Source organism: Hippoglossus hippoglossus, chromosome 2 (assembly GCF_009819705.1).
Source record: "Hippoglossus hippoglossus isolate fHipHip1 chromosome 2, fHipHip1.pri, whole genome shotgun sequence".
Lineage (NCBI taxonomy): Eukaryota > Metazoa > Chordata > Actinopteri > Pleuronectiformes > Pleuronectidae > Hippoglossus > Hippoglossus hippoglossus.
The window spans coordinates 4,148,304-4,166,652 of NC_047152.1; the positions used below are offsets into that span (position 1 = coordinate 4,148,304).

At 42.5% G+C, this 18,349-nt stretch overlaps 2 protein-coding genes across 10 annotated transcripts; one reads left to right on the top strand and one right to left on the bottom strand.

Annotated features, from left to right (window-relative positions):
- Nucleotides 1-2,783: 2,783 nt before the first annotated feature.
- Nucleotides 2,784-4,187, bottom strand: LOC117778511 (gamma-glutamylaminecyclotransferase B-like). 4 transcript variants are annotated; one of them, XM_034614141.1, is made up of 3 exons: nucleotides 4,144-4,162; nucleotides 3,928-3,963; nucleotides 2,784-3,409 (listed from the first exon to the last, which is right to left on the bottom strand). In XM_034614141.1, exon 3 carries the CDS (start codon nucleotides 3,380-3,382, stop codon nucleotides 2,909-2,911), a length of 474 nt encoding a protein of 157 aa, XP_034470032.1. In that variant the 5' UTR covers nucleotides 3,383-3,409; nucleotides 3,928-3,963; nucleotides 4,144-4,162; the 3' UTR covers nucleotides 2,784-2,908. The 4 variants fall into 4 exon arrangements, with proteins under 4 accessions (XP_034470032.1, XP_034470054.1, XP_034470043.1 ...); XM_034614163.1 differs by lacking the exon at nucleotides 3,928-3,963 and having other exon boundaries at nucleotides 2,784-3,406; nucleotides 4,144-4,187; XM_034614152.1 differs by lacking the exon at nucleotides 4,144-4,162 and having other exon boundaries at nucleotides 2,784-3,411; nucleotides 3,929-3,969.
- Nucleotides 4,188-4,586: 399 nt separating this feature from the next.
- On the top strand, nucleotides 4,587-13,006 carry arl13b (ADP-ribosylation factor-like 13b). Of its 6 annotated transcripts, none has more exons than XM_034614068.1 (10): nucleotides 4,587-5,192; nucleotides 7,842-7,912; nucleotides 7,996-8,245; nucleotides 8,611-8,716; nucleotides 8,926-9,128; nucleotides 9,491-9,602; nucleotides 9,719-9,878; nucleotides 10,329-10,445; nucleotides 10,933-11,001; nucleotides 11,795-13,006. In XM_034614068.1, exons 1-10 carry the CDS (start codon nucleotides 5,134-5,136, stop codon nucleotides 11,806-11,808), a joined length of 1,161 nt encoding a protein of 386 aa, XP_034469959.1. In that variant the 5' UTR covers nucleotides 4,587-5,133; the 3' UTR covers nucleotides 11,809-13,006. The 6 variants fall into 6 exon arrangements, with proteins under 6 accessions (XP_034469959.1, XP_034469932.1, XP_034469923.1 ...); XM_034614041.1 differs by lacking the exon at nucleotides 11,795-13,006 and adding an exon at nucleotides 11,264-11,417 and having other exon boundaries at nucleotides 8,007-8,245; nucleotides 10,933-11,183; XM_034614032.1 differs by lacking the exon at nucleotides 11,795-13,006 and adding an exon at nucleotides 11,264-11,417 and having other exon boundaries at nucleotides 4,588-5,192; nucleotides 10,933-11,183.
- The last annotated feature ends 5,343 nt before the right edge of the window (nucleotides 13,007-18,349 follow it).

Sequence of the window (18,349 nt, forward strand, 5' to 3'; positions counted from 1 at the left end):
CACTAAAATGCCATGAGCGCCACATGGACATTTTTATCTCAGTATTTCTTTCTTTCTTTCTTGATTGCAATATTTCATAATATTAGCATTTAAACATTTCTTGATTGAAATATTTCAGTATTTCATTATAGCAGTATTTCTTGATTTCCAATATATCCTTATGTTAGTATTTCTTTGTCAATGTCAATATGTTTGCATTTAATATCTATTAAAAAAAATGTTTAATGAATTTTGTTTTGCCATTTCATTATTTCTTAATTCAATAAACCTGTGAAAACCTACAAATAAATATGTTCATGATATGAGTGGAGAAAATATGGAGTACATTAGAGAGTTCTGTTAAGGGTATGCTACACACACACACTCCTGATCCTCCACTTTGATGAAGATTGGTCTTTAGTTTGAGTAAATTTAAAGTGATATGAATTAATTAAATTCAAAAAATTTAAAAAATGTTATTTTTCCATTGACTTCCTTAGAGTCTTATCTGCTCTTTTCAGCCATTTTTCTCTGCAGATACAAAAAGAAAGCAATAAACAGGAAGTTTTGAACGTAGCATTTCTTCCATTTTTTTTTACGTGGAATAATATTACTTCGATGTGGCACCTCTCTCCCTCTCTCTCCCCCTCCCACAGACACTGGAGCCCATCCCTCTGTCAAACTGTCCACTCACAAACGCATCCTCAGGCACTGACACACTAACGACCACATACATTCTTGTCATTTTCGCAACAGCCAATTACAGCCCCCCCCCCCCCCCCCCCCCAGAACTGGCAGCTCTGGATGCTCCAAACGCCAGCTGAGGCAGTGTTTCTTTGCAGATTCTTTCTTAATTATCATCGCAAAATTCCAAGCTGATAGTATGGCGGCCGAGGTTTTTTCCGAAAAGAAATACTGCATGCGAATCAGCGAGGAGGGCATGAAACCGAACCCTCCGTCAGCTTGCAACAGACATTAATTCAGAAAGCAATGAGACACCCGCCCAGAGATCACATACCAAAGCAGCACAGCACCGATGTCATTAAAGCTGCCGGCGGTGCAGCCTCTCAGAGGAGTCCTTTCTCTAAACAGCATTAGGAAGTCAGAGAGCTGCTGTGGACAAACACATACCTCACACTCACTTATATACACACGCACTTTAGATGCCAGATCAGGGTGAACACAGACTGGAGTATACAAACAGTACACAGTTTGTATAAGAGAGTTAATGATGGGACAGAATCAAGTTTATCTCGTTTTATCTTATCTCGTCTCATTTTTATAGACGTGCTTTCATGTGTGTTTTTATCGTTTTCTTTTCACCTTTTATTTTACTTGTTCATTAATTTTTTTACTGTCATATTACTGCTTTCATGTGCTCAAGTTTCTGGTAGAGAGCAGAATTCATGGTTCCATCAATTATGGCAAGTCGTCCAGGTCCTGAAGCTGCAAAGCAGCCCCAGACCATCACACTACCGCCACCATGTTTGACTGTGGGTATGATGTTGTTTTTATGAAATGCTGTGTTAGTTTGACGCCAGTCGAACAGGACGCACACCTTCCAAAAAGTTCATCTTTTGTTTCGTCAGTCCACAGAATATTTGCCCAAAAGTCTTGGGGATCATCAAGATGTTTTTTTGGCAAATGTGAGACGAGCCTTTGTGTTCTTTTTGGTCAGCAGTGGCTTTCGCCTTGGAACTCTCCCATGGATGCCATTTTTGCCCAGTCTCTTTCTTATTGTTGAATCATGAACACTGACCTTAACTGAGGCCAGTGAGGCCTGAGTTCTTTAGATGTTGTTCTGGGGTCTTTTATGACCTCCTGGATGAGTCGTTGATGCGCTCTTGGAGTAATTTTGGTAGGCCGGGAAGGTTCACCACTGTTCCAAGTCTTCTCCATTTGTGGATAATGGCTCTCACCGTGGTTCGTTGTTACCCTTTCCAGACTGATACATGTCAATTACTTTGTTTCTCATCTGTTTTTGAATTTCTTTAGATCGCGGCATGATGTGTTGCTTTTTAAGATCTTTTAGCCTACTTCACTTTGTCAGACAGGTTCTATTTAAGTGATTTATTGATTCAACAGGTCTGGCAGTAATCAGGCCTGGGTGTGGCTAGTGAAATTGAACTCAGCTTTCCAAAAAATGTGGTTAATCACAGTTCATTCATGATTTATCAAGGGGGGGGCAATTACTTTTTCACATAGGGCCAGGTAGGTTTGGATAGCTTTTTTCCCTTAATAAGTGAAATCATCATTTAAAAACTGCATTTTGTATTTACTCAGGTTATCTTTGTCTAATATTAAAATTTGTTTGATAATCTGAAACATTTAAGTGTGACAAATATGCTAAAAAATAAGAAACCAGGAAGGGGGAAAATACTTTTTCACAGCACTGTATATTGTATTTAGGCGAACAAGAATGAACTATTCCATCCATCCTTTGAATGTTTTTGTCGTAGCGACTCAGAGAAAAATCAACCTGATCTATCCGGACCCTGGAGAACCCAATCTGTTCACACCAGATCGTCTCCGGCAGCGTCTTCAGGGCTTGGAACACATGATGAAAGGGTGGTGATGGACCACGTAAAGTAAACATGAGGATTGGAGTGCAATGGTAATTTACAGTAAACAGTAAAACATACAGAAGTACGAGGAATTTAAACAGTTTTATCTATTTAATATGAGATGATTCAAGTAGAAACCTTCAGTCATGATGTTATTAACACATCATGTTAAACTGCTACCCTGATGATGATATACGAGAAAATTAATACATTTATGTTGAGTTTCCTTTAAAAAAAAAAAAAAGGATAAATCTACATTAAGTGTGCTTTTAAAGACAGAGAACATTTTGTAGGAATTCAAATCTAAAGTTTCTAGTGTGATCATGAAAATAAAGACATCTCTGTTTAGCTGATGCTCTTCTCCTTCAGTCTTGATCTTCTCTGGTCACGTACTCCAGCCCGTGATCTCCAAGCGCGTCGTAGCTGTCGTAGTTGGGCAGCGAGGGCCAGTCCGGCTGATACGACGTCGTGCTGTACATAAGAGCCTCAGTGGTGCTGCCCGGCGCCACCTCCACCCCCTCGCCCTCTGCCCGCCTCGCCCACGCCTTCACCTCCACCTGGACCAGAGTCCGCTGGTACAGGGTGGGGACGGACTCGAAGTCGTCCAGGAACCTCAGCATCTTGTCGTCCACCTCGTAGATCTCCCCGTGGATTTTGTGACCCCGGCCGGGGAGGTTGAGGAGGAAAGGGATGTTGAGGTTGCCCGCGATGACGAGCGGGTACCTCTCGGCGGTGAGGGCCGAGGCGAGGAACTCGGCCTTCCCGTTGGCAGCGTCAAACATGCGGTGGTAGTTGGGCTGCCCTCTCTTCAGGGTGCCGTAGACGAAGATGCGAGTCATGAGGACGCAGGAGAAGAGGCGCACCTGGAATATGAAAGGAAAAAATAACATCTTAACACAACTTGTACAGGCGGTGGTGGTGCAGACACACATTTTGAACTCATTTGCTGGGAAGTAACGAATGAAACAGAGAAAATAAAGGAAAACAAACAAAAGCACTAATGTGAGAATAAACATTTTAGGCAGTTCCAAAAAAGACACATACACCTGATGGGACTTTACATAGAGAGACCATGTCCTGGACTTTGTTACTGGAAAGTGAATCTGTGATAGTGGGGAGATCATTAAAGCTGTAAAGGTCGTTCAAGCACAACACACACAAACACTTGAGTACAGTTGTAAATACCACAGAGTTAAAAGTTTAAAACAATACATGTAGAATAAAATAGTAGCAGTCCTGCATCCATAGTTTTATTTTACTTTAAAATACAAATCAAAGAACCGGAAAACAACAGTACTTCCTTTGTATTTCAGAGTAAAGTGCATTATATCAGTGGATAATCATAGTTATTGATGCGTTAAAGTGATTTTAATGTTGCAGGTGATCAATGTGAAGTGTCCCCAGGGAACAAAGTCCTCACCTGTAATAAATACACGAGAACTACAGCCACGGGTTTGATGATTAATATGAGTAAATAAAGTAGGATTAAGAGTAGATCTGTAAAAGAAGTACCGGCAGCTGTCAGCACTGGAAACAGGTCACTTGCTCCGAACACACTGCACACACTGCACACACTACAGGTATTACACAACACACATACCGCAGGAGTCGGATCAGAGTCGTGTTAACAGCAGCTCGCCGGTTGTTCAACGAGCTGCAGGCAAAAGGAAAACAAGGAGGAGCGGAAGTGAACTCACGCACGCGCATTAAAAGTCGAGCTAAGCCGGAGCGAAAATAAACAGGAGGGGGCGCCAAAGGGAAGAGGAACATCCAGAACACTGGATATTCGTCTTCTTCTTCGTTTTCTTTTTCTCTTCTTCTTCTTCGTTTTCTTTTTCTCTTCTTCTTCACTTATATCAGTGCAGATATATGTTTTATATTATATTATATTAGTATAACTCAAGTTATAGTAATAATAATAATAATTGTTGTCATTATTATTATCATAGCCCCATTAAAAAGATAAGCATAAATAGAAACTGTAGTTTTTAAATCATCTTCGGACTCTTTCTGAAAGACGTCGCTCACGCACGCTGACGTCATCACGTCCGCAGCCTAGCAGCAGCGGTGCACACGGCGTAAACAAAGCGGGGCGCTACAAACCGGGCTAAAGCTAATTAGCTGCTGTTCCGTGAGTAAAGCAGCGAATGTGGCTGCTTCAGACCAGCTGAGAAAACAACAGCTCTATCACGCTGCTGCATTCCAGCGTCTGTTTGGATCAGAATCGACTCGCTCCCGTGTTGAGACTGGAATTAAACGCGTTGACAAGATACCGTTACGGCTAGCTACGTTAGCTTCAATTAGCCTCATCTAACGGGACGGGGATTCCGGGTTTCTGGAAGTTGTCCGTCACCCAGAATCCCGTTTATCGACAACACACATGGCGACGGACGTTTGACTCTCCACCGCTGCTCATGTCGACCTGCAGGGAAGATGTCAACGTCGACGCCAACACGGGTTGGCTCGCTATGTAGCTAATTGAGGTTTCCCAGAGTTGGATCTGCTTGGGCTGCGAGAGAGGCTCGATCGAGGTGTGACCGGGTCCCGGCCGAGGGGACGCCCGACCGCAGTCACCTGGAGTCGGCCTGAGATGTTCAGCCTCATGGCGAACTGCTGCAATTGGCTAAAACGCTGGCGAGAGCCGGCCAGGTGAGTTGTGTGGCGAAGCCCGTGAGTCTGCAGCACAGATCCAACTTGGACAGATGCAAACAGGTTGTTTCTGTGGTTCCATCAGAGGAAAGAGATGGAGGCTGATTGTAACGATCTCAGTCTCTTTCCACTCATCAAATCAGTTCCTGTAAATTACCAGGGAGCGACTTCTTTGGATTTGTACAAATAAGAGACTTTATTAGTACATTTTTGCAGTATTTTGAGACTTTTAAGGGGCTCGTGCTCAGAAAAATGTATATCTTGTATATTAACACTTTACAACTTGTCAGTCCCGTTGATTCCACTCCCATAAAAACAAAATGGGAAGAAGAGGTTGCATAGAATATACCCCGACGTGCAACAGATATTCTCTGGCAGATGACACCCTACTCTACAGCTTCGCCCTATGCCCTTTAAATCAGAATGACTGGTTCAGTATCTTCAATTTAATATCCCAAATACGATCATCCTGGGTATATCTGATTACCTTACAAACATACACAACAGGGTTTCCTTTCTTACGGCCTCAATATTGCAAAGAAACGGCTTCTTACGCACTGGAGCGACTCACAAATTCACTTTATTTAGAAAGAATAAGATCCACCCTTTTGAAAAAGCTTCAGTATTTCCACAAGAGCCGTGCTCCCTTCATTCACTTCCTTTCACAGACAATATAAATTAGTCAGGCCCTCTCATCCTACTTCAGCGGAGAACAGACGAGGAGCGGAGCGGGACAGGTTTTTGTCTCGGTTTGTTTTTTTCCTCCTCTTAGTTCTTTTTGTCATGTCTCGTGTTTTCTATTTTACACACATGCTCCAGAAAACGAAGTACGGCGCCATCTGATTGTGTGCGTGTCCGTCCACTCGCGTAGACGTCTGCATGCCCTGTTTTATTCATATCACCCTGCTTGAGTAAGAAAATATCTTGAGAATATAAATCAGCACCTCATCATCCATTCTCACTATTTTTGCATAATCTATTCAATGATCCTCAACACACATTCAAGTCTGTCAGTCAGTTTTTAACCGAATTTATTTAGATTTTTAACTAGACATCTGCTTTATTTACAGGTGTTGTGGTTATTTCAGCACGGTGGATTGTATTACGACAACATTTTAAATTCTAAGAACAAACCTCGGAGTCTGTTTTTCAAGGGCATCAAATGCGCTCCATAAAAACTTATTTCTCGTGGTGATTGTTTTATTCTGTGCAACTGCAAGATAATGATTTTGTTGAATAATCTTTAGTGAATGAGCCAATTTGATTTTAGATTAAATATCTTTGGTTTTGGCCCGTTGGTTATATAAAACACATTTAAAGCTGTGTCATTTTGTTTTTGGGGAAAATGCAATTGACATTTTTTATTATGACATTGTCGAAGCCAAATAGATAAGTCATAAATCCAATCATATGTAAGAAAGGATTCAGTGTCTCCTCGTTTTTTGTTCTTTTAATGAACATACTGTCAGCCTTTTTTATCTGAGGCGTCTTTGATTACTGTTTACACCAAAACAGAAAGGTGTTGGGCACTAAGATTTAATTGACGATGCTTAACCCACGTGGTACCTGTGAGGCATCTGATCCTATGGACTTAGTCTGAAATCCTTCTCTAATCCTGCAGGCAGGTCTGTTCAGTGCGTCTCTTCCTCTATGGTCCGTGGCTGTGACGGGTTTGTGTCAGCGAGGGCAGCAGGGTTATGGGTTAGCGGACAGGGAACGGGAAGCATCTCACTGTTTTTGGAGGTTTACGTCAAGATGATGAAGGCCAGTTGGCTCCAGAGGACGGTTAGATGGATCGTGCGGTTGTTGTATTTTTGGCGCAAGTTTCAAAGTTAAGTATGCAGCCGGGAGACAAGATTTGAATGATGCTTATGCTGTGTTATTACCGTGTAAGCATCCACCAATATGCTGCTTTTAAGGTGCCATCTTTTTTTATTTCTCTTTATTCTCTTTGATGGATCCTTTCATAAAGTGGCTCCAGGAAATTATATCATTTGCATTTCTTTTATAAAATGTTTGTTCCACTTGTTTATCGAAGTTCTCACTAAGATATCTGGACGTTTGAGAAGCCCGGTGGTAGCTGTTGCTCCCGTGCCGTCTTTGCGCTCCAGGTGTGTGCATGGTGCATTCCTGCAGAGACGACCGAGCGTGCATCTGTTCCTTTGTTTGCCGGTGTTGTCCTGCAGGAAAGCTCATCCTGGCTCTCAATACAAATAACAGGCCCAGCGTGAATTTGTTTGTCTTCGGAGGACTTAAAACCAAGATGTGTTGTTTGACATATTCATTCCAGAAGATAGACACACAAATTATGTCCACAATCTGGTAATTTCACTGCTAAACATGCATTTTATACTTGATATTGATAGTAAGCCAGTATACCCTATTTTAATGTATTAGTTTAATTTGTTTTCGCTGACCTTGTGACTGTTGCTGACCCAGTCAGCCTGCAGACATCTGATTGCGTTGGTCATTCAGATTATTAACTGGCTTATCTGTGCCCCCGAATGCGTCATGGACACTAATGCCAAGTCGATTCTGTGTCACGGACACAGCACATTTAGATGCAGGGCACCGCAGACGCCATCAGATGCCCCTGGGTTTTTTGTAGTAGTGATGTTTGTGTTCATTTGTCCCCTTCTTATCTTACAGGAAAGTGACTCTGGTGATGGTGGGACTGGATAATGCAGGGAAGACGGCCACAGTGCGAGGGATCCAAGGAGGTTTGTTATAGATATTATAATGTTTAGTTCTCCATATCATACAATTTCCCTTTACTCTCCTCGTTTCTTATCTCATCCCTCAGAAAATCCTCAGGATGTGGCTCCAACAGTAGGTTTCTCCAAGGTCGACCTGAAGCAGGGCAAGTTCGAGGTGACCATCTTCGACCTGGGAGGCGGGAAGAGAATCCGGGGCATCTGGAAGAACTACTACTCGGAGTCGTACGGCGTGGTGTTCGTGGTCGACTCCAGCGACGTCCAGCGGATCCAGGAGACGCGGGAGACCATGGCCGAGGTCCTTCAGCACCCGCGCATCGCCGGCAAACCTGTGCTAGTGTGAGTGTGATATTTCCCCGTAAATGATGCTGTATTACACACTTACAAACGATCGAATTATATTTTGAAAATGTGTGGAAAGTGCGAAGGGATTTAAAAAACTGTTTTGACACTTTGATGAAAGTGTAAAACATGAGGACATTATAGAGGCATTACCCAGCCAGAGACATCCGAGTGCTGAAGGCAGGTGGTTTGATAACTGTCCTTGCAGCTACTTTACCTTTCTCTTCAAAGATTGAGGGAGCTGGTTGAACCCGGCAGCTAGTTGAGCCAAATCACAGGAGAGTGCAATGTGTTCTTCTATTTATTTATTTTTCCCGCACGTCAGCACTCACTGATATCTCTGTATTCCTCTGTGCGTTCAGCCTCGCCAACAAACAGGACCAGGACGGAGCGCTGGCTGAAGCCGACATCATTGAGAACCTGTCGTTAGAGAAGCTTGTCAACGAGAACAAGTGTCTCTGTCAGATCGTAAGTGTTTGTGCACCTGTTGGGGGAACGGCAGTCGAGTGGCGTTAAGGGCATTTGGTTTAACTGCAGTAATACCCAGCTATAGACTAAGAGCAGGGCTTTTAGAGACAAGTTTATTGTCCTTCTCGACCGTAGCACAGTGTAAGACAGCAAGTAGTTTAGAGGACTGCTGGCAGCATCTAATCTCTGAATATGTGCTCCTGCGCCAGGAGCCATGCTCTGCAGTCCTGGGTTATGGCAATAAGATGGACAAGTCCATCAAGAAGGGCCTGAACTGGCTCCTCAGCAACATCGCCAAAGACTATGAGGCCATCACCGAGCGCGTGCAGAAGGACACGGCCGAGCAGCGCGCACAGGAGGACCAGGACAAGAAGGAGCGGGCGGAGAGGGTGCGGCGGATACGAGAAGAAAGGTTAGGAAAACACAAGGGGCCATAAAAATAACATCTGTAGACTGTAAAGCACTGTCCTCATAAGAGCTCCTAAAAATCACATGTGAACATGACAATGGGGAAACCATAAGGTGGAGGCAGATAAGGAAATAAATTATGTTGGGACAGATAAAAGAAGGAGAAGATGGACAGAGGCAAATGATAAATGAAGCTGGTGGGAAGTTGAAATGTCAAAATGCCAAGGATTTCCACTAAAGTCTCCCCTCTGTCTGTAAAAGTATATTTCCCCTCGCTTCTTTGAGCTTGAGTTATATTGAAGGAGACATTTCTTTCCACGTTTGTATTAATTGCGACTGGATGTTGACATCTTGTTGTCTCTGCAGAGAACGAGAGGAGCGAGAAGAGGCAGAACAAGAAGGCCGGCCAATCCAAGAGGAGCTTGATGATGAAAACGTTCCCAGCCCCTTCCAGCCAATCAACAGCGTCATCACTGAGGTGTGTAAAACTGTTGGTTTACGCACAACTGGAAGGTGTCGTGTTGCGTTGGAGCTCAAGTTAAAGCATTCTGTATTTCAAAGAGCTCAGGAATGAGGGTTTCATTCTCCTTTCAGAACGAGGATAAAGAAAAGGAGAGGAGGCGGCAGAAGGAGCTGCAGGAGGGCAGGAGTAAAAGCCCGAAGGCGGATGGTGATCAAGGGGAAGAGGAGTGTGAAGAGGGCGAGGAGGAAGAGCCAGAGGATTCAAGACGAGCGTCGGAAAGCGCAAGTTCAGGTGAGTGATACGTTTGTAAATTCGCCTCAAAAATACATACAGTTATATGTCTGGGAATAGTTTTAAAGAACGTGAGAGCGTCTTTGAAGAGGCTCAGCTTCTGGCGTGTGAATTGGCTTTGAACCATATGGAAAGTAAATCTGAGCTTGTTGATAAACACAAAGCAAGAAATGAAAGCCGTTTTTACAGCAAACGATAAAACAAACATCTGAAACGAGTATTTTAAAGGCGCTAAAAATACTATCAGCAGTCTGTAATGCAATTTCTACTGAAGTACTGAATATGTGAAAAAGATAAATACCTGATAAGTCAAGGAGTAAAACGAAGGGCAACAGGAAATTACTTGAACACATTTGTTCAGGCCCATGTAGAAAATTGTAGTCATTACCATATTTACAAAGTCCAACCGCTGTCTCGTGTCTCATGCCCGAAACCTCTCTGCACGTTCAGCCACAACAGGCGAGCAAAGCAAGAAGAAGAAGCTCTTCCTGAAGAGGAAGCACCGCGTGGACCCCCTGAGGACGGAGGACGGGCCGGCGGAGAGCCTCGCCCCGCCCGCGCCTCCTGGTGAGTGTGGACATCGATTCAAGCCACCATCCTTGAACGTACGCCTGCATAGTCTGAGTCTAGTGTCTCCCCCACAGTGCTGCTCGTACTTTAAGTTACTAGTAATGCAAACCAGTTAATTCTTGTTACTCCTGTTTTCCACCTACAAACCAGTGGGAGGCTTTTATTTTGAAGCAGCTACAGGAAGTGCAATTTTATTTTTTAGAGCCCAACCAATATGGATTTTTGAGGGCGTATAAATGCTGATATTTACATATAAACACAAATTTACATCTTGTCTTTTTATTAAATAAACCAATTTAAATTTTTTGTATCTAGAAAGTAGCAGGGCTGTCTCTGTGTAGACTGTCAAATTAACTTCCGTGTTGTCACCGTTGCTCCTCAAAAGCTCTCAAGGAGCCACATGCACCAGATCCTGAAGAGGGAACCTAAACGTCACTTTTTTCACTCTGATGAGTTTGTGTGTCTCTTTTAATTTTTTTTTTAGTGGGATGGGCCACACCCAAAGCTTCTAGGCTGCCAAAACTAGAGCCGCTGGGGGACTCGAAGCATTCCGGTAAAGCTGCCTGTGTGACGTCTGGTTATGCTTCATCCCTCGTTGCCCTCCACAGTTCGATTTCATGCATTACTTCCTTTTTTGTTGTTCAGCCCAATCAGCCATTAATCTTCTCGCTAACCTGGTCTGCGTGTGGATTAACCCATTCATTAAATGTCACGGCTCGGACTCAGTGTTTCCTCTGCGCGAAATTCGCTGGAGTGCGATTCGGGACAGCCGTGTTTGTGGATTCCGCTTGCGGTGTCGGGGGGGGGGGGGGTCTGGTGGATTTGCACGTTCCACAGCAGCGGTGGTAAATGTCTCAGCGTGCCGTTGCAAAGGAAACACTGAAACCTGCCTCGCGATGTGTGTCGACTGTTAATTAGCATCACAGACCCACATCGCTGTCTTTTTTGTTTTTCTCTTCTCCTGCGTCTCACCAGGCATGTGTTTGAATGTGTGTGGTTCCCTTCGTGGTGGCAGACGTCTTAATCAACTCAAAGGCCTGTTTGTGTGCTCACCCACATTTGTCCTCCGTCCACCGCACCTCAGTGTCTTTCTCATTTTCGCTTATGTTCTTCTAACTAGAGCTCAAATTGACATTGTTTGAACTCCAGGTCTCAATGGAATGTCGTTTACTAATAAAATCCAACCCTTTCTCTTCATGCCCTCCACAGACTTTTTCAAGAAGCCTCTCCCGCCTGTTGCGAACAGGCCGCAGCCTAACGGTGACGCTCATGACATCATTTTCTAGCCTCTTTTCGCTGAGGTTCCAATCACTGCTCTCCCCTTTTTTCTTGCTTTCTGTCTCAAGCGAGCAGCGGCTAGTCAGCCCGAACGCACGGACGACTCGACGCGGGAGCCGGTGAAAGCGCGGCCGACGCGGAGCGCAGGAGCGTCCCGGGAAGCGACGTCCTGCTCAGAAGCTGAAAATTCGGTTTCACGGACTGACACAGCGTTCGTGTGAAACGTTGAACCCGGCCGAACTGATTTTTGTCGGGGTTCCGAGTTTGGTCAGCAGAAGCACTTTTGGTGCTGAAACTTTATTTTTTATTGATAATATCAGTGTTAGACAGCTTGGACTCCGTTTGTCCAACTGAGATGCTTTTAATTGACAAAGAATGTAAATATGTTTATTATTATTTCATCCATTTATTTTTGCATTTTCTGTCTTGTAATGTGCGTACGATGTTGTGGATGTCGGTCAAAAAGCAAAAAGGTCTTAAGTGCTTTAAATTCGATCTTTTAAAAACTGACAAATAGTTCCCTGTTTTTTAACAGTGATGTAAAATGAGGATGGAAACAAGGATGAACTGTATAATAGGACATTGGATACGTGTTACACTACATCATGAACTGGTCAGTTTTAGTAATGAATGTCTCCACATTTCAATTGATGATTGTAAAGTTTTTACGGCCACCGAACAGAAAAAAAACTGTAATAAGGGAAACGTTTTTTTTTTTTACACTACTCAGCAGCATCGTAAAGCAGCATATCTTTTTATTTATTGTTAAGAATGTCAACATGTGAATATATATTTGTCTACAGGGCTACAGATTGTTTCATGCATTCTGCTGTTCACACTGTGTACCTGCTTTTAAAGTGATATTTCTCCCGAGGCAGGAATCAGCCTCAGAGGTGGCCCCGAGGAGGGAGCCGGCGTCGCTGCCGTCTCGTTTGTTGTTGCTCCGACTCCGCACACTTTCTCGCTTTGAGAGTAGCGGGGGAAATAGCTAAAATCAGGAAAAACAACAAATCTGCAACAACAAAAAAAATGCCCCAGTTAAGTTTTTCGTTTGAAGCGTTTGCAGCGGGACAATGAGGGAGGAGAACGTATCACTACACCGACACCTGGAACACCCAATACTGGGCCAGAACTCATGAGAATATGTGCAAGCATGAAATATCACTTTAAAACCACAATGGAACAGTCACTCTCTTGTTAATGAGCTCAATAATTGAAAACATATTTTTTCTACCCAGCTTGAATTTTGTAACGGCACAATTAAAGATGTTTCTCGTCGATCGTGGTGTGATTAGAATCCGTTTGTGTTTGTTTTACTGCAGGATTTCTCCATCGCCAGCAGCTGCGGCTGCTGTGGAGCGTTGGTTGTGTTTTATTTTGGGCTCAACGTGAACACGCGTCGCTTCATCACTCAGCTTCTGCTCAGGATACATATGTCGCTGCTTGTGTTTATCCAGTGTTTCTGGTTCTGGCTCTTAATGCAGATGCTGTAAAGGTTAGGATCAGTCTTTCTTAATGTGAAGAAATAACCTAACATTGACATTTTACTGTAAACCAGCAGCACAGCTCAAGTAAATATACTTTATTACTTTAATTAACTGGGAGACACAAGAATAAGTCACAAAAGACAAATGCTAAATGTGGGTGGCAGACAAATACTAACAGAGATATTTGTTCATATTTAGGTTATTATTTTAAATTGTTTACATGCTCTAATGTTCAGAAAATGTCACTTTCCTCAAATACATCCATTGCAGCAGCTTCTCTTCTCAGTCTGAAACACAGGTTTAAATGTTAAATTGTAATGCTTCAAACTATGCTCAATGTTAAACTCTCTGCATGTGATTTTTGAGATTGAACGTGCCACTGACTTCCACAGGATGAGACACTGTAGGCGTTCACTGTGCAAATGTGTGATATCCGGACACGTAACTTGACATCACGCTTCCCTGGGAGTGTGGCGCCGCGGCGTTTCAGGAGGTTTCCACTCTCACTAACTTTGCAGACCTTGCTGTTAGAGGGAGAAGCAACTAAATCTACAGCCCCAACTCAGAAAAAGTTGGGACGGTATGGAAAATGCACATATTAGAAAAAGACCAGTGATTTCTACATTAACTTTGACTTGTATTTCATTGCAGACAGCATGAACACAAGATATTTTAGGTTTTGTCTCGTCAACTTCATTTTCATTTGTAAATATACGTCCATTCCTGCCATTCAGGCCTGCAACACATTAGGGGGCATGAGGTAGACTGATTAATGATGTGATTTGAAACAGGTGAAGTCAACATGTGATTTTAATGTAGTGTCATGATTTGGTGCAAAAGCAGCATCCAGGAAGGGCCTCGTCCTTTAGGAGCAGAGGTTTGCCAGTTTGCCAACAAATGGGTGAGAAAGTTATTGAAAAGTTTAAAAACGGTGTTCCTCAAAGAAAGATAGGAAGGGATTTGGATATTTCACCCGTCTGACTAACCGTGCTCTCCGATCAATCAGACAGTATAACCACAGGGGCTCAGGATTACTTTAATACGTAGTTACATCCACAAATGCCAGTTAAAACTTTACTGCGCCAAAAGGAAGCCTTGTGTCAACCGTGTCCTGAAGCGCCGTCGACTTCTCTGGGAAGAAGTGGATGCCGATGTGCTGCCGGACCAAAGAAGTAGAATGACACCTCCATCACTTGTGAAAAGGAATGGCAACATTACAAAGCGGTAAATGCTTTACTGTCCCAGCTTTCTTTGAAACACGTTGCAAGACTCATAGTTAGAGTAAGGGTTTATTTTGAAGGTCAAACATCAGATCATTTGCTTTTGTATTGTTTTCATTGTAAAGATCATACGCACATTTTAAATGTAATATACCTTTACAAGTTTTTCTGATTTGGGGTTGTAGAATCACTTTGATTTGGTTGAAAAATCCTGCTCCTGTTGAGTATTTGCTGTTCCCGGTGTGTGACTTGTTGTGCCGACACCAGAAAATCAGTGAGTGTGTGCAACGACCTGGATTTCCATCATCAACAGTGACAGATGAGCTGAAGCGAGACCAGATTTTGAATGAGCGGCTTCATTACGCAGCTCTTCAGGGAGAGCAGCGAGACAAAAGTGAATCAAAGCGAGGGATCAAAACACCAGAGAACGATATCGAGAAAACTTTCACTCGTGTTTGACAAATGGCTGTAAGTCTGCGTGGCGACCTGCTTTGCATTTCAACGAGCCTCGCTGCGTGTTTCCTGTTAATAACAGATACTATGAAGTGTGTTCACAGGAAGCGTCACATCTTATGACTCCCTGTGAATGAACTTGTGACAATTATAAACACACAGAGCCCGGATTCTCCTCAGCACTGTGGTGATCTGTCACGAATACAAATGAAAGTGCCCGGGGGCAAAACATATTCCAGTGTAGAATTAGGCTGAGTGATATTAAATACAAAAAAACCTTGAATCTTCACGCTGCAACAGGCAGAAAAATACCTGCTCTGAAATGACGGATAACACAAAATGTTAAAGTATATCAATTATTTTAAGGGTTTCAGAAGTTATAAATCCACTGTTGACAAAGTAATTACACATTTTCAGTGGCCTGGCCTCATCTTCTGTTATTACATCTTCATCCAGAGACAGCAGGGAGAGAAATGCACTGTAAACATATTTTAAACAGTTAAAATTGGCACCCTTGTTTTCAAAAAACGGTAGAATGCATTTAATAACATAAAATTAATGATTAGGCACGTACCAAAAACACAGTATATGTCTGTTATTTTTTTACAGTTAAAGGTTTTCTATATCAAGGAAACTATTGTCATTTAATAAAAAGTAAATTTAAACAGACTTAACTAAAAAAGCAACTCATTGTACGGTTTAGCGCAGAATAAAAAACATTAATACAAGGACATATCAGTCAATATTTTACAGTTTTTTCTATGATTATCATGTAAATTACATACATACAAACATTTTTTTCATGTAATTCTACTAGGATTTTATTTTAATTTGACAAAACTGAAAAAACTTTACTTTTGCCATAAGGTTGCAGTTAAAAGATGGTGTTCCATGGTTTTATTAAGACTAAATGAGGCAAAAAGATAATGATTTGGAAGAATAATCCACTATGTGACAATGTGGAATCCTCTAATAATGGTTTGTTTTGTTTACTTTTCTCTTAGAGACATAACCAAACATGTGTTAGCACCATCCACAGCCTGTGTCACCTGCAGCCGCAGCATTGCAGTAATGTGCTGTCTCATTTACGCCTCTCCTTGTCCTTATTTACACAGGCTGCGTTTGAACCTGGACGCCAGAGCTGGAGATGAGGTGCAGTGAGGACGATCCCCTGCCCTGGTGCCCTTGAGCAGGTGCTTTCAAACAACCAACACCACCACCTCACCCCCTCATTATGCTGACACTCTTTGAAATCATTAATCTCATGACGTCCAGCTCATTCCTGGAGCAGTTCCCTTTTTTTTGGTTTAGTTTTTGATGAAGTGTTGTAATGTACTTCCTCTCGCTCTCGCTCTCTCTCTCTCGCTCTCGCTCTCTGCATCTCCTGGTTTTCAAAGATAACATCGACTGCCTCTCAGCAAACTCCAGGATATTTCAAAAAGAGCACATTTAAGTAAAGAGAGAGAAGGTTAAATCACAACAGTGTCCCAAGAAGGAAAAGCTCCATGATTATTAAATAAGCCTGCATTGCGTTTTGGTCTATCGAGGCTTTCCCTCTTCTGCAATAGATGTCTCTATGTAATCTCTATGAGCACAAATGGCTCACTGAGAGTTTTGATGATGTGAAAGGCCTGAGCACTCATCACATCAAAACCCAATCAGGGAAAAGTCCATAAAACCCCCAAATGACCTCAAAGGGCTTCATGATATTTACAAAAAGCTGCATCCTCCGTCCTTAGACACTCGATTGAAAATGGAATGAACCCACGAAAAAGAGAGGAAACCTCATTTTTGAACAGGGGAGCGATTCGTCTTTCAGGAGCCGGAGATAAGACGCAGCAGAGGGAGAAATAACAACTGCAGGATTACAACGTGTAGATACGGAATAAAGTGAATAAACACACTGGCCGAATTATTTCACAGCTTTCTTCCAAATCCAAACAAAAATGGTGGTCATGCAGGAATAACATGCTTACTTGCTATTGGTTCATTTGATTTTACCTGATTGATGAATGTTATCCACCACAATTTGTCTTTGTCCAGGTCTAACACCCAGAAATGTAGTTTCCCAACACACTTTCTACTTCTACATCATTAATCCTTCGTTTAAACTCTGTACGTATGACACAGTTTCCCAAAATTATGAACTAATTTCATTTCTCTTTCAACTGTTTCCCAAAAATTCCATTTGCATTTCCGCACGCAACAGACAGTATCTTTCATCCAGACGTTGAAAGGAGTCTTCTTGCTCCCCCTGAGAGAAAGTAAACAATCTTATTCGACTAAATCTTAACCCCAGTTCGTGCTGCAGCGTTATTTCAGTTTAATAATCATCTGTTGTTTGAAATGAGAGCTCAGGTGCATTGGAAATTGAAAAAGTACTCACCTATATGTGGATGAAACAGAAGGAATCATTTTCCAGTTGTGGTTGAAAGAGTCCAGCAATTATTATTTAGTGTTTACTTGAATGCCGGGGTCTTAATGGGACACATTTCCAACAGACATCGCCTCATCCAGCAACATTTATTAAAATCCATCCATTTATTCCAAATAAAGCTGCTGCAGCTGGAAAACATAAAAACGCATCGAGCATAAAGACGAATAGTCCACATCTCTACAGCTACAGGCTCTATGTGAATAATCCTGGTGTCTATATAAAGGTAACACAGACTTCTGCAGAGGTGTAAGCATCAATAGGAGGTCAGAGTAAATATTTTAGATTTTGTCCATTGATAACAATTCTTTGCGTAAAATAAAGTCAAGACTCGATCCAGACCTGAGCTACATGTGTGTTAATACCTGTGTGGACAGACAATGAATGTGGACGGGAGGTAAATGAGGGCATTGACATGAGCTGTGCATAGTTTCTCGGTTGAATATCCTTTTGTTCCGTGTTTAATAACACGCGCTCGGTTCTGAAAAGAGTTCCGAGCTCCCCCTTATTTATTCCAGTGTGTTTGGCTCTGGCCAATTACCCATCTGCATCGGTGAGTAAATGCTCTGCTTCTTTATTTAGCTGCAGGAGAACTATGGCAACAAGGAGGATTTCAACTCATAACAAATAATAGAAACAGTAATAGAAGAGCACTTTGTGTGACTTATATCCGATGTTTTTGACCTTGACCTTTGACCTCCTGTCTGCTGCCTACTCTAATCAGGTCATCCTTGAGACCGAGTGTATGTTTTTGCCAAATTTAAAGAAATTCGCTCATGGCGTTCCCTGAGACGTTGCTTTTCGTAAGACCAAACACATTACGTTAATCTTTGACCTTTGACCTCCAAATTCTATCGTTCTAAGAGTCAGTGTTATGCCACTTTTATTTTCTTTGCAATATTGTGGGATGAAGTGCCACAGTGCAGGAGAACAGGGAGCATGAAGGGGGTCAGGTAATAAGAAGAACGAGAAGAGGAACAAACCCAGATTGTCCTCTTCCTGAATCCGTCTCCATCGCATATTTTAAAC

Bases quoted from the DNA above. Each gene is read 5' to 3' on its own strand.
- LOC117778511 (XM_034614130.1), bottom strand. From the start codon at position 3,617: ATGGTCTCTCTATGTAAAGTCCCATCAGGT. The intron at 3,407-3,587 runs GTATGTGTCTTT...TTCATATTCCAG, and splicing joins TATGTAAAGTCCCATCAGGT to GTGCGCCTCTTCTCCTGCGT.
- arl13b (XM_034614032.1), top strand. From the start codon at position 5,134: ATGTTCAGCCTCATGGCGAACTGCTGCAATTGGCTAAAACGCTGGCGA. The intron at 7,913-7,995 runs GTTTGTTATAGA...CTCATCCCTCAG, and splicing joins AGTGCGAGGGATCCAAGGAG to AAAATCCTCAGGATGTGGCT. The intron at 8,717-8,925 runs GTAAGTGTTTGT...CTCCTGCGCCAG, and splicing joins ACAAGTGTCTCTGTCAGATC to GAGCCATGCTCTGCAGTCCT.